The 22763-nt window shown below is 37.8% G+C and overlaps 2 protein-coding genes across 2 annotated transcripts in view; both read right to left on the bottom strand.

The window, feature by feature from the left end:
• LOC140244628 (uncharacterized) overlaps positions 1-7502 on the bottom strand; it is a 31448-nt gene extending 23946 nt beyond the window's left edge. Inside the window, exon 1 of the mRNA XM_072324252.1 lies at positions 7424-7502. The gene's annotated coding sequence lies outside the window, so the exon portion shown is untranslated. The remainder of the gene's footprint in view (positions 1-7423) is intronic.
• Positions 7503-21480: 13978 nt separating this feature from the next.
• On the bottom strand, positions 21481-22158 carry LOC140244618 (uncharacterized). Its single transcript, XM_072324242.1, has one exon. The coding sequence runs from the start codon at positions 22156-22158 to the stop codon at positions 21481-21483; it is 678 nt and encodes a 225-aa protein (XP_072180343.1).
• Between the last annotated feature and the right edge of the window lie 605 nt (positions 22159-22763).

The raw sequence follows: 22763 nt of genomic DNA, 5'->3' as shown, positions 1-22763 counted from the left end.
GGCCCAAATTAGTTATTGCTGAAAGCAATAACAAATTTACTTCTTGTATATTATAGAAAGAAAGGCCACGCGAAAGTAACAAGATTAAATGCCCTGTTACTGGGAATTTGAAAACGATAATGACATTGTTTCCATTCCTGTTGTGTCGTTGGTTGTTGGCGTGTTTCCTTTCAAAGAGTGAAAGTAGTAATATAGTAGGTTAATAGATGTCGGCGTTAAAGCTTGTACAATATAACAATATTGGTCACAGTTTATTATTCCGAAGGTTCATTTTTTTCCCCCAAAGGTTCGTTATTCCGGAGGTTCGTCATGATATAAATAAACGGGCCCAAATTTGTTATTGCTGAAAGCAATAACAAATTTACTTCCTGTATATTATAGAAAGAAAGGCCACGCGAAAGCAACAAGATTAAATGCCCTGTTACTGGGAATTTGAAAACGATAATGACATTGTTTCCATTCAAAATTCAAAATGGTCACCTTCCTTGACCTAGGTCTAATTGGATGAATAGGAGAGCATGTAATTGGGAATTTTAGAACTTTAACTTGACTTTGGCCCTTTCATAAGTTTATGCATTAAGTAATTTTCAAGGTATGGAGAAAAAGTGCAATTTTTGTATTGTGTAGAAAATTGTTACCACTTTCATCTGGCCTTTGACCCTAAAATTCATAAGAGAATCACTGTCAGGCAGAACATGCATAAAAATGTACTAAGTTTCAAGATGCCATGAGCCACTTCCGAGACATGGAGGAAGAAGCAAGTTCAGCACTTTCTCTTGATCTTTGATCTTTGACCTTTTTGGCAAAAAAAAAAAAGAAGAAATTGCCAGAGAATCTCTATTTTGGGTTATACATGCATACACCAAGTTTAAAAAAAAGTCCTGCTGGCATTGCATAAATATGAGGGAAATAGTAAAATTTTGAAGTGTTGCCCTTGACCTTTGACCCCATGAACCCCAAATTCCCTAGATAATCACTTCCAGTCAGTACATGCATAATATATACTATGTTCCATGAAGATACCTTGAACAATATCCAAGATACAGAGAAAAAAAGTAAAATTTTAACATTTTCACTTGACCTTTTCACATTTGACCTTAACCTTATCACCCCAAACTTTTACCAGTGAATTTTAATTAGATAATACCTGTATACACTAAGTTTCAAGAAAATATCTTTAGGCATTGCAGAGATATGAGGGAAATAGTGAAATTTTAAGCATTTGACCTCGACCTTTTGACTTTTGACCTTGAGCATGTGCACCCAAAAGTTGATAGGCAGAATTTCACCCCCAATACACATACATGCCAAATGTCAGTTTTTTTGTTTTTTTTGTTTTTTTTTGTTTTGTTTTTTTACGCTGTCCGCAAAATTCATTACGGACGGAGAGAAGGACGGACGGAAGGACGGACAACCCGAAAACATAATGCCTCCGGCACCACTTCTTGGCGGAGGCATACAAAAGAATCTAGATTACATAGGTGAAGTTTAATCTTTGAAGATATGTAAATATTGATATGTACGGTATTGAAACTGTCGTGTTGATTATCCTTATGGTAAGTTACCACTCTCGTGGAATTCACTAAGCTGGGTCCACTTTCTCGATTCGCCCGAAATCGTGGTCTTACTCGGGGACTAATCGTGCTGATCATCAGATAATCAAATCTTGATGTCAGTCAAAGACATTGTGTTGATCGTAGTAATTTTTCGAACAGTCCAATAATTCTTCTACGATCAACACGATTACCACCATAGACCTCAAGATGTGATAAGCCATGATAAGATCACCACGGTCACTCGTAGACTAAGAATCGATTTGTGGTAGATAGTATACATGTATTAGCATATCGAGACTCGCGACAATGGCAACCTAGTGAAAGTGTTTAACTGCCATGTCAATAATCTTTTGGGTATCGATAATGCACATTTATAGTTACTCTATCTAAAAAGGACCGGCGGACGAGTAGGGCATGGATATCTGAAAACATTGGATGGTGTATTTAATTCATGCATGAGTTAAAATGTTATTCCAGCGGAACTTACATGCGCTCTAAAAGTGGATTGCACGTCAGATGCGCCTATAGCAGATACACTTCAAATCATTTTAGCAACTAATTTCTGTGGAAAACATGAAAATATTGTATTCGTTGTGGTTAAACATTTACACTCTGAATATGTCTAATGTTTAACACATTAGTCATACACATACATCCTTGAACACAAACACACACAACACAAAAGTATACAAACCTGCATAAATATAAACGTGATATATATATATATATATATATATATATATATATATTATATATAGATATAGATATATTATATATACATAGTTATAGTATATACATGCACACATACATACATACACGCATGCATAGTTAATGTTCCCTCAGACATTTCCCTCATGTTTTATAGATCCATGCATTAAGGTCTACTTAACCATAACATTTTTTTTTCTCTCTCTCTCTCATTTTTGTATAATATTGATTATTAGTCACTCCTAACGGATTTAACAACCAAGTTTACGTTGTATTGCATTTAAATCAACCCATGAAATCATTTTCTATAAAAAAAACCCCACAGAATTCGAAAGCGACTGGATTTGACTTGCAACTATTCGTTTTTATCAATGCCATTCCTTGGTATTTGTAATCTATCTATTAGTTTCTTGGCAATAATACACGTATGAGCAATATGTTTAAAAACCATCAGGCGAACCACCAAAGAATGAGAACACGTATGTGCGATCTTATCCTAAAAAGATAAATTGATTTCATGCTAGAGCATGGTGAGAAATATTTCGCTTGTGCGGTATACATGTAACTCTTATTTCGACATCTAAATAAAGCATTCGAGTTTGATGTTCCATGAATGCATTAATGGCGTATTGAATAAATTCACGAAATTCATGACTGAGCTCATTTCCCCTGCATGAATGCCTGTGTGCGATACTGGAGGTGTGAGTATGTGTGTGAAGATGATCAGAAGAATGAGAGTTGATGAAGAGAAGTTTGATTAATATCGATATGTTGGAAACCCCTATCCAGGTAAGCCCGTTTCGGCCGTCATGAAATTACACCTCTCGTAATGCCTTCATTCTATTTGATGAAAAAAGACGTAAACTAAAAGTGAAGCTGAGTAGATCAAAGGTGATAGCGAATAAAAAATTTAATTTGTTTTCATATTCTACAAGATTTAATGATATTTAATCAATAATTTGGATGTAAGAAGTGATAGGGTCTCATACTTGCAATGATTATCATAGTATTACACGCGTTACGCAAGTGTGGAAGTCGACATTACCCTTAAATTTCTGTATAACCGTATTGAACCTTTTCCCTTTAATGTCGTGTAACTTTTTAAGAAATTGGTGTATTTAATAGCCGCTTTCACAGAATAGTACTTATTTATGGGGTTTAACTTAAGGAAAATTCCGATGTTATTTGTAAACAGAAATTAAATGTATGGAAAAAACATTACTGAAATCTGTATTTCTTGGGAAAAATGTATTTAAAAAAAAATCCTTCCTTCCTTAGTATTTCATAACAACAACTATTTATTACATAAAACGGGGTACTAACTTGTAGGAAATCTAATTCTCTTTAATATGATACAATTTTTATGGTAATTTGATATTCTTAACTAAAGTTATTCAAAAATAATCCGTATCCTAGCAACGGGCGGCGGCCATCTTACAAGTATGCAAATTAGACGCACGCGCAACCCTTTTTTTCCGCTGGCGACAAGCAGATTCGCAAAATACAGGTTCTGACGATCTTCGAACACATCGTAGATTTTTCTTTTTTTTTGGGGGGGGGGGGTGCACGGGGACCATTTCTGAAGAATAGTAACCCAGTATGGGCCGACATGAACTACACAGATACTTCCCTTCATTTTGTTATGAAAAAATAAGATAGCCATGTTTCATTTTAAGCTCTGAAAGGCCATTTAACAAGTTCTTTATTTCTTAGGGCTTTTAGCATAAGATTCTTCTTTTTTTTTCACTTTAATCTTCCAATAAGAGGAAACTGTCACGTCAAATTTTTTTCTTTAACTTTTTAATATCAGATAAGTTGTGATTTTGGAGGGAATCCAAAAAGACAAGAAACTGTTCATATGGGAAGCTGAATGGATTGAGTTTGGTAACACAGAATAGAAAAAAAAAAAACATTTTTATTTCATATAAGGAATAGAAAGTGTAATTTTTCTTCCTTTCTTCGCCGATTTCGATGAGATTTGATCAATAGATAGCAGTGATCTACAACAAACCCCACATACAGAACCTACGCAATTGCGCGCGGAGACATTATAACCCTTAAATATTGCTGTAAAACCTATTGAACCTTATCCCCTTTAATGTCGTGTAACTTTTAAAGGAACTGGTGTATTGGAAAGCCGTTTTCACATGATAATAGCTATGTTTGGGGGATAATTTTAGGAAATTTCAAATGTTATTTGTAAATGCATATTAGATGTATGGAAAAGAACATTATAACCAAATTCCGTATCTTTTTAGAAAAATGCTAAAAAAAATAATTCCTTCCTTAATATTTCATGACAACAACTATTTATCCCATCAAATGGGATATCAGCTTGTAAGAAATTTAATTCTCTTCAAAATGATACCATTTTTATGGTAATTTGTTATTCCTAACTAAAGTTATTCAAAAATAATCCGTCTCCTAGCAACGGGCGGCGGCCATCTTAGAAATATGCAAATAAGACGCGCGCGCAACCTTTTTTTCCGCTGGCGACAACCGGATTCGGAAAATACAGGTTCTGACGATCTTCGAACATATCGTAGAATTTTCTTTTAGGGGGGGTGCACGGGGACCCTTTCTGGCTGCTAGACTAGAATGCCTGATCGCTTTTATATATTCATATATAATAATATATATATTCACATACATTGTATATATTCATATATTCATATAATCATATATTCATATATTCATATAGTCCTATATGTAGTATGGACCTGTTGATCATTTGTGATTATTTGTAATTATTTGTAATTATACAGTTACAGACAAACCTGATTTCACATAGACAATGTACAAAGTACTGCCGGGCCAAAGGCGGGGCCTAAGGCCGGACCCAAGGCCACGGGCCTTAGCCCGGAACCAGGGGCCCAGAGCCCAAGTGGGCCCAGGCCCAGGGGCCCATAGCCCAAGTGGGCCCAGGCCCAGTGGCCCAGGGGCCCACGGGGCTCACAGGGCCCAAGGCCGGGCCGAGGCCAGGAGCCTAAGTGCTGGCCCAAGGCAGGGGGCCCAGCCAGGGGCCACCAGACTGAGACCACTAAGAGTACCAGTCATGACTTGCTGTGATAGTGATGTGACAGGCCTGTGCATACACATATTATGTAAATGCACTCTACAGGGCTGTGCATATTATGTAAATACACTTTACACTAACTATACACAGTCATGACTTGCTGTGACAATGATGTGACCCTCAAATGCATCAAAGACAATCTTTATTAATGAGACTTCATACCGTACCTGTTTTCCTTGGGTTATTTGTGGGAATTCTCCGATCTGGGTACTATTCGCAAATCTAACAACGTGAAAATATCAACTCCTGATCATGTAACGTCCATGTGTACATTTCTGTGTTCACTGCTGTATTCCATGAACATGAATTCAACACTGAACTACTGTTATATATCCTGTAATATGAGCTGCCAGGACAAAACTCACATACTCTGATTCTGTATAGCAATCACTTTCAAAGCAATGTATCGATACATTTCTGCCAGCTAAAAATTCTTAAATGTCGGTTCACCCATGTGAACGGGTACAGAAACTGAAGCCTAGGTGGTGGGTTAAGCAGAATTGCTGCTGTCCTTACAGTCCCACTCATATGTTTTCATGTTAGTCTAATGCTAGTTTGTGGCAATAAGAGAGTGTGCCAAGCAGTTTGCCAAGCAGGGATTCAGCTGGATGTCGAAAGTGATTAGCCATTCTGATACTTGAATTTCACAATACCATTTAACAATTCCATACCACCTAAAACCCCAACCCTATCAAATTCTTTAGAATTTCTGCTATCAAAACAATGATAGGATAATCTGCAGATAAAGTAGATTTTTTTTCTGTCACAAATCTGCTGTTACTGTGTTATTACCTCCGCCCAGGGGGAAGGTCATGTTTTCGTTACCGTTGGTTTGTTTGTTTGTTTGTTTGTTAGTTTGTCTGTGTGCAAAATAACTCAAAAAGTAGGTAACGAATTTGGATGAAACTTGCAGGAAAGGTTTAGATTGATACAAGTAACAGATGATCAAATTTTGGTAGTGATCTGAGAATTTTGGAGGAATTTATGAAGGATTTTTGATATTTTGGCAGGTAGGGTCAATGAACTTGGGAGTTCAGGCTGCGCGTATTTGAGGTTTGCATGCGCGCACTAGTGCGTGCTCTAGTATACAAATAGTGAATGGTCACGAGTGCAATGGTACGAGATTTCGCACGAGGTGAAAGATAGAGGCGCTCTATTCAACGAGGCGAAGCCGAGTTGAATAGTGCGCCTCATCTTTCACCGAGTGCGAAATCTCGTTCCATTGCACGAGTAAAGACCATACACTATTTGATTTATACAACGTCCAAGTAGATCTTTTTGGTCTAAGTAGGCCTAGAAGTCTATATATGTATGAAAAATATAGCCATACTAACATGTGGATCCACTGCGATTCTCTTTCTGGCTTGTGCAATCAGTGTACAGGTCACAGCTATACTAGCGTTCATACACGTACACTACCACTACGTAGGCCTACGTACGCGCATGCATAATATGTACGGCACATGTACCTGCGCTAGCTGCATGCGACTGTCAATATGCAACACACAGTACACGCAGTACCGTACAATTTCTCGAACCGTGGAATAGAACGAAAAAATCGAACCAAGTTGCACGCAAAAATAGAACCAAAATTGCACGGCGCGTTGAATGGAGTACTTATTTGATATCACGTCACCAACAATCCTCCAATCAAATTACAAGGATCTACTTGGACGTTGTATAATATACAAATATTCAATGTTTATGAGTGCGATGGTTCCGAATATTACATGAGCGTGCAAGTTTAACCGTTCTATTCAATGACGCGAAGCGGAGTTGAATAGAACGGTTAAACTTGTACCGAATGTAATATTCGGTACCGTCGCACGAATGATAAACATTGAATATTTGTTTTATACAACACATAATATCGAAATATTTAGGCATGGCCTACAGTTTGGACCAAAAATAGATATGTTTTAACCCTAAATAGGTAGATCGAGAACTACGTATGCGAACGCCAACGCTTAAAGTTAGGCCAACTAGCGTACTGCCACTACTGGCTCGATCTCTGGTAGGCCCCCTAGGTCTTGAAAAAGGTCTAACAACACCCTATATAGCTAGGTCTAGAGAGTTTGCTTACCTCTATTTAAAGCACACTGTATTTGATCACTTTCTTAGTATTTGCTGCTGCATTTCACTCATGATTAGCAATGCGCTGAGATCCTCATCAGAGACGAGAACAAAGCTCGGGTGAAAAGAGGTAGGTCTACGTAGCCATGATAACGTAATGGCGCATGGCCGTGCGACGTGCGTAGGTGACCGGTGGTGGTATGGTACACATAAACGGTTGTTGCGTGCTGGTATGGCGCAGCGCAAACCCTACGGGTGCGCGTATGCATCAATGCCAGCTAGCTGTACGATACACAAGTTCAGTGTGTCCTAGGGTCTATTGCACTGCCGGCTCGCTTGTACCGTTCAATAGTCGACTATTGCACTGCCATTGAGTGTGAGCGTTGGATAGCCGATTCCTCTGAATGTCATGTGACCAGCATTTATCCAATCAGATGGCAAGATTCCATACATGTGTTGTATAATTTCTGCTAGGGCGAGGCGCGCCGTGCAGCTGAGGGTTCATGACGTAACAAAGGCTGATCTATATTGGGAAATTGGGCGACTTTCAGCACACAATGCTATAAGTATGTATGGGTGGAAATCACTTCTATGGAAAAACAAGATCAGTGGTGGAAATGAGCTGCATGCTTGGCGGAGGTCTGCGCTCTCAGAGTGCTTCTGTAGTTTTGAATGTCTTCCTCTGTGAAAAATGTGAAATCAATGAAAGGAAAAAATATGGTACCTGGTAAATATTAATAGCTGTGCACATTATTCACACATGTACTATACAATGTATGACAGTAGCATATATTCACTCACAAAAAAACACTGATACATGTAAAGGAGTTAAAGAATCAGCAGACATAGTTTTACAAGATGTATTGCAGAGTTCAATTAGTATAGTATTAGTCTTAGTATTATTATTATTAGTAGTAGTAGTAGTAGTAGTAATAGTAGTAGAAGTACATATGTAGCAATGATAATGATAATGATAATAGTGGCTACGTGTATAGCGCACAGGTCCGCTTTTTAGTGCTCATGGCGCTTCATAAATGAAAAGATAGATATAACACATTTTCAAGCATGACAACAGAGAAGAAAATGGCAAACAACAACAAACACATACCAGATAAAGAATACAATTGTTCCGAACATTATAGACTGCAATTATAGTCCTCAGTGTGAGAGGAATAGGTAACGTTTTGAAGTTTGGATTTGAATGTTTCTGTAGATGACAATCATAGCTGTACACACAGAGAAAATGTTCCAGTTAAAGAGGAACGTAGTCATACAAAGTGTGTGTATTTCACATTTTTCAGTATTTTCAATCTTTCATATATCCATATGCACTGGGCATAATGGACTCATTTGCATATCATTTGCATAGTATGCTATCATGGGGTGTGAAAGTATGCTGAGTGTTGACATATAGGTCATCCACTCATTATGATATCCCCCGAACAGAGTTCGGAGAGCTCTTCGGAGGATACTATGGATTTGGCCTCGTTGCGCCGCGTCCGCCGCAGAGATTTTCTTGTGAGCACTCTACTGGCTGCAGTTCTTCTTAGATCATCTTCAAATTTGGCATGAAGGTGTGTTATGGTAAAACGAAGACGCCTATTGTTTTTGGTGATGGTGCCCTCGCTTGTTCCGTCTTTACACATGAAAAAGTAAATTTAAGAGGGTCTGTTTGTGTGTGCGACGCTTGGCCTTGCTTCGTGACCAATTTTTTTTATGCCTCCGCCAACGAAGTGGCCGGAGGCATTATGTTTTCGGGTCGTCCGTCCGTACGTACGTCCGTCCCATAACGTTTTTGTCGATATCTCAAGAACCGTGTGGTGGCCGGTTTTACATCAAACTTGGTATGAGGGTATATCCTGGGGGGATAATACTTTGTTTGGATTTTAGGGTCACAGGGTCGAAGGTCAAAGGTCACAGGTTATTTTGTGAAAATTAAAAAAGGTTGAAAATTCATGTTTTTCTCCATATCTCGCAAATGGTTCAAGGTATCTTCATGGAACTTAGTATATATGCTTATTCCAATGGGCAGTGATTATCTAGGGAAGTTGGGGGTCATGGTTCAAAGTTCAGGGGTCAAAGGTCAAGGTCAACTCCTCAAAATATCACTACTTTCCTTATGGTTATGCAATGCCTGAAGGTTGTTTTTTTTTAAACTTGATGTATGCATGTATTACCCGATATATATTCTGTGGGAAGTTTCTTGCCAAAAGGTCAAAGGTCAAAAGGTCAAAGGTCAAGTGAAAGTGTTGAATTGCACTTTTTCCTCCATATCTCAAAAGTAACTCAAGGTATCATCATGAAACTTACATATTTATGCATGTTCAACCTAACAGTGATTCTCTTTGGAACTGTGAGGTCAAAGGTCAAAGGCCAGGTTTAGATAATGCTATTTTCCCATTTGATTCTGAAATTATACTTTTTCTCAATACCTAGAAAATTACTCCATGCATAAACTTATAAAAGGGTCAAAAGTCAAGTAAAAATCATCAGTTCCCCAAATACCTGCACTCTGACATTCTTAATCATTCATCCAATTGAACCTAGTTCTAGGAAAGTGAACATTCAGCACATTTGTTGCAAACCTGTCATTTTAATATTTTGCCAATTGTGTGAAACTGTCATCACACATTGTCAAGACATTGTAATATAGACCTATTAGGAGAACCATGCATTATGGCGGAGGCATATCAGTCGCTGTAGCGATATATCTAGTTTTTTCTGAATTGGACGAAATAGGGATTTCAAGATCCAAGGAAGTCTTGGAACATTTCTTCTTCTTTTTTTTTTTTTTTTTGGGGGGGGGGTAATTATTATCAAAATGCTTTTGCTATGGGATTGGCATATCAAATTGTTCATGTAATATGTGTGTGTGAGTGTGTGTGTGTAAATGAAGGATTTGATTCATTCATAGTGTAAAATGTGTGACCAGTCCACGTTATCAAGATTGTCACGTGAACGAGCTAAACGCAGACGAGTAACTTCTCTTTTCAATGGGCAAGGCCCATCACTGTTAACATTTTTGCTTGATATTTTATAATGACCCATAGTAGGATAATGATCTGACATATCAAATAGAATAACATAAGAGTTAATTTGAGGAGTTACGTTAGAAAATTATATGTTATCAATCATGGTTTCAGAGTCTTCAGCAAGTTTAGTCAGCCTAGAAATGAGGGGCAAAAAAAAAAGGGGGAAGAAGAAGATGACAATAAAATTTCACAAAACTCCTGTGACACATTGTCACAACACATCTATATTAAAGTCAGGAATTGTAAAGGAATCCTTATCTAAAAGAGAGGAATCAGTAAATCAGAAATTAAGCCAAAAAAAAAAAAAAAATCGGCATTGGCGTTGGGTGGTCGATAGATGACGCCAACCATCAAATTTTTTACTGCTAGGGATCGAGATCTTAGAATACACATAATAAACAAGTGGGCAGCAAAGCACAGAACCAGCGTGCGATTCAAAGTGGGTGATGTCACTGTGTGATTTTTTTTTTTTTTTTTTTTATGCCTCCGCCACGAAGTGGTGCCGGAGGCATTATGTTTTCGGGTTGTCCGTCCGTACGTACGTACGTACGTCAGTACGTCCGTCCGCTTTCGTTTACGCGATAACTTGAGTAATATTTACTGGAATTTTACCAAACGTGGTCCAAGTATGAAGTATGATGGGGCAACGATTTGATAAGATTTTGGGTGAAATCGGCTAAAGGTCAAAGGTCAAAGGTCAAGGTCAATCATGAAATTGTATCCGTTTACGCGATAACTCAAGACTGTATGGAGTAAATTTCACCAAACTTTGTTGGAGGATGATGTATGATGAGACAATTACTTGATTAGTTTTTCAGTGAAATCGGACAGAGGTCAAAGGTCAAAGACCAAGATCAAATCCTAAAATTTATCTGTTTATGTGATAACTCAAAACTGGATTAAGCAGCTTTCACCAAACTTGGTCCAAGGATGATGTATGATGGGACAATTAGTTGAGTAGATTCTAGTGACATTGACAAGAGGTCAAAGGTCAAAAGGTCAAGGTCAAATGCTAAAAATGTTGCTATTTCCCCCATATCTATGCAATGCCCGCAGTTATTTTCTTGAAACTTAGTGTAGACATGTACTACTGTGTAAGGATTCTCCAGAGAGTTTCATGTCATAAGGTCAAAGGTCAAAAGGTCAAAGGTTAGGTGAAAATGTTGCAATATCACTTTTCTCGCAAATGGTTCAATGTATCTTCATGAAACATGGTACATAGGCCCTATGCATGTACTGACTGGCAGGGATTATCTAGGGAATTTAGGGGTCATGGGTCAATAGTCAGGGGTTCAAAGGTCAAGGTCAACTCCTCAAAATGTTACTACTGTATTTCCCTCATACATGTATACTAGTATATGCAATGATTGCATTATTAGTTTTAAAAGTGTTTAATATATGTACATGTATTACTTGATGGAGATTCTCTTGGAAATTTCCAGCCAGAAGGTCAAAGGTCAAAGGTTAAGGGTCAAAGGTCAGGTTTAAATTAAAAAAAAATTGTACTATAATTACACTCTTTCTTCATACCTTGAAAATTATACTCAATGCATAAACTTATAATAAGGTCGGTCAGAAGTCAAGTAAAAATTTTCAATTCCCCAAATATGTGTACCTGCACTCTTTAATAGACAATTATAGCAAACCCAGTTCGTGGAAAGTGAACATTCAATCTGACAAACCTGTTATTTCGATATTTTGCCAGTAATGTGAAACTGTCATCACACATTGTCAAGACATTGTACTATACACCTATTGGGAGAATCATGCATTATGGCAGAGGCATCAGTCGCCGTAGCGACATTTCTAGTTCAATACTTTTCTGATAGTAGGATTCACAAATAAATCATTTTATTTTATTTATTTTCTGTACAAAAAATGAACAAATTAAAACAATAGTAACAAATTTTCATTTGCACTAGGTGTAAACGATAACAGAGTGAATTACGAAATGCACGTAATCATGTATAGGCCTATGTAAAATTACACGAATATCATATGTACAAAAACAGTTCGTTATTCCAAAGGTTTGTCATTACGAAAATGTAAAAAGCATGTTCCTTTTTCCGAAAATTTGTTAATTCGAAATTGAAATAAGGTTTGTTATTCAGAATGTTCGTTCATCTGAAAAAGAAAGAAGGTTTGTAATTCTGAATTTTAGTTATATACGCACCTCTCTTTCATTTTGGATTAACGAACCTTTGGAATAACGCAATCAACAAACTACATGTACAATTATTTTCGGCTTAACGAACATCAAGATACATAGGGAATTGTGAGTTTCGAGATAACGACACCAACCATTTGCTTTTGTATGTATAATAATATTTGCGTACACATACACAAAATATATATGATATCATTATTATAATGTAATTTAATAATTGTGGAATCAAGACAAATTCAAATGAAACTGAATTTTTATGGATATGGAAGGGCTTGAAAAAAACACTTGTACAATTTTTTTAGCAAGTAGGAACCTATGGAAATGGTAAAGGGTGAAAAGAATAATTCGACTTTATATTAGTGCAAAGTGTAAGACAAAAAGATTACACATGACTAGGATTGTATCAAAGTAAATGAATGCGCGGGCGCTCCCATTCAGAACGGAGAAGACATTGGAAAAACAAAGGAGCATGTAGGAAGATAGGTCCTAAAAAGTTAAGGGGTTGAAATGACAACACAACACAAGCGCACACAGAGACAAACATAGATCCAGACACAGCCATGCTCGAACAAGTAAAGCTATACAGTGTGTCTAAAAAAAAAACAACTATACACTTTTGAAATGGCTGCCGAATAAGAAATATGATTCTGGGGGGAAAGCTTTATATGTATGGATAGCTTATGGACTCGACTTTCATATGACACCAAAAAGTCTAAAAATAATTCATGCTTGAATGATCATGCACTGCCCCCCTTTGTAAAGGGTATGGAAATTAGGCTGCGCAGGAATCAGCCTTTTAAATTTGCGACAGGTGAGTCCGTTGGAGCTTACAAAACTGAAGTTGATATGATAAATTTGTGATCAATTGCGATCAGTTTGGGTTTGCTGAGTGAATTTTATGGTTTATTAAACCAAACTTTTATGCATGAGTAAACCGCAGTTGCATTTATTTTACGGTTTTGTAGGATTGCAAATTTCCCTGGTAGACTTAGTGGTGTGTTCATGTGAGTCAGGATGTTGCACGTGTTGGGCATCTTACATGCGGAAAGACTTGTCGGAACTTCCAAAGGACAGCAGTGGCACTGTTACTGCGATGGTACTCCGTTACCATTAATGAGGACTGAGTAAAAACTTATGGCTCTTAATTCATTTTTAAAGGGGGTATCTCACTGAGCGGCGAACGTTTGCGAACGTAGCGAATTTGGGAATTTGCCAGGGTTCGTAAACGGTTGCAAAAGGTTCGTTAACATTCGCAAGAAAGTTCGCAAACGGTTTTTATTGTCGCAAACAGTTTTTCTTGTCGCAAAGAAATTTTGAACAGGTTCAAAATTTCTTTGCGAACCTTTGCGAATTCGTATTTTCGCTAACGGTTGCAAACATTCGCAAAACATTCGCAAGAATTCGCAAACGGTCGTAATAAGGTGTCGCTAACATTCTTTTTGATTCGCCACTGCTAGCGAACACGTAAACACATGGTTCCTATGTAAAATTGGTCCATTGAGAGAAATTTGTCATAGGTGTATTAGTTCGTCATGCTGAAGAAGAAAGTTGTAAAAAGGAAAGTTAAGGCCCTTCGGGGGACGGGGAAAGACCATGCCCTGGACCCGGTTGAAGAAGATCTCCCTCCAGTCCAGGAGGTTGCTGCTGACCCCCCTGGTGCTGCTGATGAACCCACTGAGGTTGAAGAGGATGAGGAGTCTTTTGTCTCATCACCCTCTGATGATGGGGAAGGAAAACAGAAGAAGAAGAAGAAGTCGGGTGTTTCCTATACTTGGACATCAGAGGACAAAGAACTTTTAGCTGCTTTTTTTTGAAGAATACCCCATGTTCTACAACTCCTATTTGGAAGAGTTCAAGGACACAACTACCAAGAGAGAGGTGGTGAAGCAGTTTGTCAAGGAGAAATTCGAAGACAAGGGCCGGCCCGCACCGACCTGTGAGTTGATTAATATATTTCATTTGGAGTATTGTGAATTAATGCGATTATGCTATAATGCAATTTTGATGACGTCATGATGTTTTTTATGCATAATCCCAGTTACTGTAAAAGTGGATATTTTCGTGCGACTAATTTTTCGCTACCGGCGGGGTAAGAAGAGTTTTGCGCGTTTTTAATTCCGCTAGTTGTATTATTTATGTAACCCTGACAAGGTCAGCAGTTGAATAATTTTATTCATACTGCTCTACATGGTCCTGGGAATAATTATCAAGTTTGTAACAAATAACATGTTGAATGAAATAACAATGAAACATATAATTATGATACATAAGCAATTTATTTAGGGTCCGCGAAACATTTTAAACAAGAACTTACATACAGCACTGTATATATTCATTTTCTGTTTTGTTTTACAGATAAGCAGGTCATGGGTTTCCTGAAAAATTACAGGACCAGGTTCGTCAAGCTTAGCTGCAAGAAGTCTGGACAGGCAGATGAGCAGCTCACAGCTACGGACCAGTGGACAATGACCAACTTTGCTTACCTCTGCCCACATATCAAGAAGAGGCGTGGCAAGGTGACGCACCACGTGAGAATCCCACCCAATTCCTTCAAAATACAAACAAAAATAAACATAAAAGTGGTTTACTGTCCTTTCATCTATTATCAAAGCATTGACATGTTGATATTTTTATGCTGCAGTTCCACTCTTCCAAGGCTTCTTCCAAACCAACATCACAACCGCCGTCAGTTGCCTCCTTATGCAGTGATGATGAAGATTCCATCCCTTCTGCTCCATCCACCAGCACTCTTCCTGGGCACAAGGGACTTGATAAGGATGTCAATAGGCAGAGTGCTTCTGCCAGTAGACTGTTCTGCCGAGATTCCTTCACCATCCATGAGAACACTGATGAAATGCTTTCACAGGTAACCAACCTTTCTTTTTTTTATTTTCTTTCCATGCAGTGTACTGTTTGTAGAGATGCACTTGTCTATCAGTCACCCAGTCCATAATATGAAGTGCTCTATATATGGATTTTTATTCATGTAGGGCCTAATTTCAAGTGTCTTCAAGGTATCTTGTATCATTGTAGAGTTTTAGTGTACATAATAGTGCATACCTGTGAAAAGTAGTCATGATCTGTCTTGGGAGCTTATACGTGTCAATTGTTAACAAAATTATTGATGACATGTTTTTGTTTCTCTCTCTCTCTCTCTCTCTCTGTTCCAGATTTTGGCTAGAGCAGATCAGGCAATGCAGCAGAGATTAGGACAGAACGTATCCCTCTCGAGCCACGAGGCAGAAGTTAAAAGCTTCGCTCAGTACCTTGCAACTCTGATGACTAGGATTCCGGAAGGCCAGGAATGGATTGACTACAGCCAGCAGGTGCTGGCCCTGACTCTGGAGTTTGGCAGTAGGCGCTGCCTTCAGCAGCAGCAGCAGCATCAACAACATCACACTCAACAGCATCAGTACAGTCAGCAGCAGCAGCACAGTCAGCAGCAGCAGCACAGTCAGCAGCAGCAGCACAGTCAGCAGCAACAGAAGCAGTACTTCTATCAGCCACAGCAGTAGGCCTACGTTCACCATCAACAACACTATACCCTCCGCAGCCGCAACAGCTATACCCTCCATATCAGCTAGAGTATACCCGCCAGCCAGCTACCCTGCAGGTAGAGCCAAGCGCCACCAGCACCACCACCTTGACACCTACGACCACAGGCAGTGATGGCATAAACTCCAGTCTCGGTTCGCTAGTGAATTTCTCCGGACGTGATTTCGTAGCCAGCCCAATCACTTGCCAGACCAGTACACCCACCACCACTACTTAATCCGGTTAAAAACTCTAAAAACAATGTTATATTATCGTTTGTGTAATTTTCTTATCACATGTTGTGTTATCGATTCTAAGATTCAGAATTCATGAATAACCTTCCTTTTATATGGGTACTTACATGTTTATACTCATTTTACCAAGAGAAGAAACAAGTGTGATATAATTTCAGTTCATAGGTATGGAGTTATCTTGCAAGTTAGTAAAGTTTGAAAACCTGTTTTTACATTTCACATTGAAACCCTACAGAGAACGTAGACAAGATAAGTTTTTTGTGTGTAATTTTTAACGACATCTTTTATATTCTCTGTTGATTTCAAGAGCTAGAATTCATGAATGGTCATTTCCTTTTTTTTATTTGCGTATGTATGCGTATACTTATGCTACCAAGAATAGAAATAAGTGTGATATAATTTGAGTGCATAGGTATGGAGTCACCTTTGCAAGTTAGTCAATTTTGAAAACGTGTTTTTGTCTTATTTCGTACTGAAACCCCACAGAAAAACCTAGACAAGAGAGGGTTTTGCATATTGTAGTCTATAACTTTTTTTATTTCATTTGATTGTAATTTCGTGTGTTGTTGATTTTGAGGTTTTTTAATTCTTTTTTTTTATTTCGGTGTTTATGTCTTTACTCCCTTACCAGGAAAGACCGTCTGATATGATTTGGTTAATTAGTATAAACTATATACACTTGTATGTTAAACAAACACTGTCATGTACGTTTCATATTACAAACACAAATAAAGAAGGTACGTAGATAGACTAGGAGAGTTTTTTTTTTTTTCATTGTAGTTTATTCATATTTCTTATTGGCATTTCCGCTGTTGTTGATCATTTCAGTTCACAAGTATGAAGTTGAATTGCCAGCAAATGAAAATGTTTGGAAGCTGTAGTAATCATTTATTATTACACCTTATACAGATAACTGGAGATAGACTCGAGACTGAGTTCGTTACATTGTAATAAATGTAATTTTCTTATATTTTTTTGTCTTGTTGATATTTGATATAAAATTGTCTTCTTTTTTTTTTCATTTCAGGATTTATGGCTTTTCTCATATATATTACCAATAAACTGTAAGTAATTTCATTTATGGAGTGCACTCTACATGTGAATTTGGAGGGGGGAAAGGTTTCTCAACTCAACTACACAATTTTGTACCATAGATCTTTAACAGATTTATTAAGGAATGACTCTTTATCTTTATTCATTGACACCTATTTTGCATCACCACTGTCGAGCATCACTTTTTTTTTACCATTCAGAATGTGACAGGTACCAACCCACTTTTTCCAAGTTTCAAATGTTCCAAGAAAATCTAAAATTGAAATGATCAATGTCATGCTGTTTCCATTTGATTCATGAGCTCGTTAAATTCTGATAACTGAACGATTTCCGTCGTCGCTTGTTCAATTACCAACTACTTGATTAACCGACCGTTTCTCACGACACAGATACAAAAGTTGCATAAAAAATTGATTAACTTAATAAAAAAAAACAATAAAAAAAGAGTACAAGACCAGTCAAATCCACGTTAAACCACAACATTTTAATAAACAGATTGGTCCTGACCTGACACATTTTCCCGTCCATGAAAGGAATCTGGAACGACAGTTGTCTCTGCACTGAACTGTTATTACCTCTTCTTTTTTTTTTCTTTTTTTTTAAGGAACGCACTGTGTATAGTTTAATTTGCTTCAGTAGTTAACATAAATATGATGTTGTCATTTTCTATACCGTTGATTTTGAGATGTAATAAAAGACTATTTTATCCTGGTATATATGTATGTCTACCTTCATTCTATGCCAACTGATTATGAGTTCAACATAATTTCAATAGAGAAAGAAATTGTATGCACATTGGGGAAAACTCTATTTTACATGTCACATTGAACCCCTGCAAAGATAACTCGGATGTTTCTTTGAATGCATTATCATTTGTAGCAGACCAATAAACCGGATTTTGTAATCTGGTCTATCCGTGAATCTGAAACCACAATGGACCGAAAATACATAGCGAGAGACATTGTAGATAATTAGAATTGTTAAAACCACAACTTTCGGTGATCGGTACCCTATCTAGAAACAAAATGAACTCACGGTATTTCATCAGTAACAATTTCACAGGGATCAATAAACAAGGTCTTACGATAGTTCTTATTCATTCCCAAAGACCTGTAATTACATTCTTCACAATCATAATGCGCATACCAACAAAACCACGGTGAACAAACTGAACTTGGTCATACTAATCAAATTTTGCCTATTATTGACAGAACACTTCTTTTCTGCGCTGAATTTGTTCTTTTTCTTCGATAAGCATAATACACATTACGTGACACAATGGCGATAGGGACGATTTTGTAGTGTCAAAGAATTGAATTTTACGTCATGATGTCAGAAAAAAATGGAAATCCGATACGCACTGGAACGACAGTTGTCTCTGCACTGAACTGTTATTACCTCTTCTTTTTTTTTTCTTTTTTTTTTAAGGAACGCACTGTGTATAGTTTAATTTGCTTCAGTAGTTAACATAAATATGATGCTGTCATTTTCTATACCGTTGATTTTGAGATGTAATAAAAGACTATTTTATCCTGGTATATATGTATGTCTACCTTCATTCTATGCCAACTGATTATGAGTTCAACATAATTTCAATAGAGAAAGAAATTGTATGCACATTGGGGAAAACTCTATTTTACATGTCACATTGAACCCCTGCAAAGATAACTCGGATGTTTCTTTGAATGCATTATCATTTGTAGCAGACCAATAAACCGGATTTTGTAATCTGGTCTATCCGTGAATCTGAAACCACAATGGACCGAAAATACATAGCGAGAGACATTGTAGATAATTAGAATTGTTAAAACCACAACTTTCGGTGATCGGTACCCTATCTAGAAACAAAATGAACTCACGGTATTTCATCAGTAACAATTTCACAGGGATCAATAAACAAGGTCTTACGATAGTTCTTATTCATTCCCAAAGACCTGTAATTACATTCTTCACAATCATAATGCGCATACCAACAAAACCACGGTGAACAAACTGAACTTGGTCATACTAATCAAATTTTGCCTATTATTGACAGAACACTTCTTTTCTGCGCTGAATTTGTTCTTTTTCTTCGATAAGCATAATACACATTACGTGACACAATGGCGATAGGGACGATTTTGTAGTGTCAAAGAATTGAATTTTACGTCATGATGTCAGAAAAAAATGGAAATCCGATACGCACTGGAACGACAGTTGTCTCTGCACTGAACTGTTATTACCTCTTCTTTTTTTTTTTCTTTTTTTTTTAAGGAACGCACTGTGTATAGTTTAATTTGCTTCAGTAGTTAACATAAATATGATGCTGTCATTTTCTATACCGTTGATTTTGAGATGTAATAAAAGACTATTTTATCCTGGTATATATGTATGTCTACCTTCATTCTATGCCAACTGATTATGAGTTCAACATAATTTCAATAGAGAAAGAAATTGTATGCACATTGGGGAAAACTCTATTTTACATGTCACATTGAACCCCTGCAAAGATAACTCGGATGTTTCTTTGAATGCATTATCATTTGTAGCAGACCAATAAACCGGATTTTGTAATCTGGTCTATCCGTGAATCTGAAACCACAATGGACCGAAAATACATAGCGAGAGACATTGTAGATAATTAGAATTGTTAAAACCACAACTTTCGGTGATCGGTACCCTATCTAGAAACAAAATGAACTCACGGTATTTCATCAGTAACAATTTCACAGGGATCAATAAACAAGGTCTTACGATAGTTCTTATTCATTCCCAAAGACCTGTAATTACATTCTTCACAATCATAATGCGCATACCAACAAAACCACGGTGAACAAACTGAACTTGGTCATACTAATCAAATTTTGCCTATTATTGACAGAACACTTCTTTTCTGCGCTGAATTTGTTCTTTTTCTTCGATAAGCATAATACACATTACGTGACACAATGGCGATAGGGACGATTTTGTAGTGTCAAAGAATTGAATTTTACGTCATGATGTCAGAAAAAAATGGAAATCCGATACGCACTGGAACGACAGTTGTCTCTGCACTGAACTGTTATTACCTCTTTTTTTTTTCTTTTTTTTTTAAGGAACGCACTGTGTATAGTTTAATTTGCTTCAGTAGTTAACATAAATATGATGCTGTCATTTTCTATACCGTTGATTTTGAGATGTAATAAAAGACTATTTTATCCTGGTATATATGTATGTCTACCTTCATTCTATGCCAACTGATTATGAGTTCAACATAATTTCAATAGAGAAAGAAATTGTATGCACATTGGGGAAAACTCTATTTTACATGTCACATTGAACCCCTGCAAAGATAACTCGGATGTTTCTTTGAATGCATTATCATTTGTAGCAGACCAAATAAACCGGATTTTGTAATCTGGTCTATCCGTGAATCTGAAACCACAATGGACCGAAAATACATAGCGAGAGACATTGTAGATAATTAGAATTGTTAAAACCACAACTTTCGGTGATCGGTACCCTATCTAGAAACAAAATGAACTCACGGTATTTCATCAGTAACAATTTCACAGGGATCAATAAACAAGGTCTTACATAGTTCTTATTCATTCCCAAAGACCTGTAATTACATTCTTCACAATCATAATGCGCATACCAACAAAACCACGGTGAACAAACTGAACTTGGTCATACTAATCAAATTTTGCCTATTATTGACAGAACACTTCTTTTCTGCGCTGAATTTGTTCTTTTTCTTCGATAAGCATAATACACATTACGTGACACAATGGCGATAGGGACGATTTTGTAGTGTCAAAGAATTGAATTTTACGTCATGATGTCAGAAAAAAATGGAAATCCGATACGCAATACTTTCAGAGTACACTTTTCTGCTAAATCATAGAAATGAGATAGTCATGACCGACTTGAGCAAGATAGAGCTTCCGAGTGGAGAGTGGGGGGGGGGGACCCCAGAATGACCCTTCAAAAAATTGATATTTACACATAATGATAACGTCATAACTTTCCATCATCAGTCTTTGGCATTGCCGAACACAGTTCAAAATCAGGTAGATATCTTCCTGTACTTGTTCACATCAATAGCCTTGTCCTGCCAAGAAACCTTGCCAATTGTGGCATAGTACATGTAGTCTCTGAGATAGTCTCTCTGGGCTCTAGCACTTCTGGTTCCAACATTTCCTCCAACAACTTGCAAAGAGGCAAGTGTGTCTTTGGACCCCCAGCTTCCATCTGTCCACTGGTAATGGTCTGCATCAGTCTCTTCTCTGTCAGCTCTTCTGGCGATCTTCTGTGGTGTTCTAGCGGCTAACAAGTTGTGGAGACAGCAGCAAGCCAGCACAATCGTTTCCACATTTTCAGGCTTCTGGAGCATTGTGGTTAACAGGCATCTGAATCTGTGTGCTAATATGCCAAATGTATTTTCAACTATTCGCCTTGCTCTTGATAGACGATAGTTGAACAATCTCTCAGGCTTCGTCATGTTCCTGGTGGCATAGGGCTTCATCATCCAGTCTTTGAGGCCAAAAGCGTCATCCCCCACAAAGAAAAAGGGGATTGGATGATCATCGTCAGGCAGGGGTTCTGGTGGAGGTAGGGCTGCTGCTCCCTCTTCCAAAGCTGAGTACAGCTCACTATCTTTGAAGATTCCAGCGTCTGAGCAGCTGCCATTGGAACCAACATCCAAATACATGAATTTGTACTGGGAATCCACAACTGCCAACATTACAATAGAGAAATAGCCCTTATAGTTATGGTAAAGGCGGATCCTGAGTGAGACGGAGCCTGGATAGCCACATGTTTGCCGTCAGTGGCTCCCAGCGTGTGGTGGAAGTTCCATCTGTAGGAGAAGCCCTGGGCAACTTCCTTCCACTCTTCCTCAGTACGTTGTAGGAAGCTTGATGCATTCTTCATGAAGTTCCTCATAGATGGCCTGGCAGACCTCTGGCACAGTGGTCGAAATGGTGTTGGGTGCAACACGAAACCCGTAGGACAGGGACTTATAACTATCACCACTGGCTATGTATCTCAATGCAATGGCCAGCTTCAGACCAGGCTCAAGAGCTCGTCTTAGGTTTGTGTCCTTCTTCTGGATGCGGGGGGTTAACCTCTCAACAAGCTCCTGAAACAGGCCAGGATCCACTCTGAGAAAGTTCTTATAGTCCAGGCTAGAAGGCACCCAACCTTGTTTTTTGATATATACAATGTTTTTTAATGGTTTCTTGTCAATTCGAGGGTGCTGATTCCAAATCCGATTGATGCCACTCGCGCAACCTTGAGCATTTTCGGCAAAATGCAAAAATCCAAAATGGCCGCCAGATATGCTAATTC

Source organism: Diadema setosum, chromosome 2 (assembly GCF_964275005.1).
Source record: "Diadema setosum chromosome 2, eeDiaSeto1, whole genome shotgun sequence".
In the NCBI taxonomy this organism is placed as follows: domain Eukaryota; kingdom Metazoa; phylum Echinodermata; class Echinoidea; order Diadematoida; family Diadematidae; genus Diadema; species Diadema setosum.
This window is presented reverse-complemented; position numbering and strand designations above follow the sequence as displayed.

Excerpts from the sequence above, each read along its gene's own strand:
- LOC140244618 (XM_072324242.1), bottom strand. The coding sequence starts at position 22,158 with ATGTTGGCAGTTGTGGATTCCCAGTACAAATTCATGTATTTGGATGTT.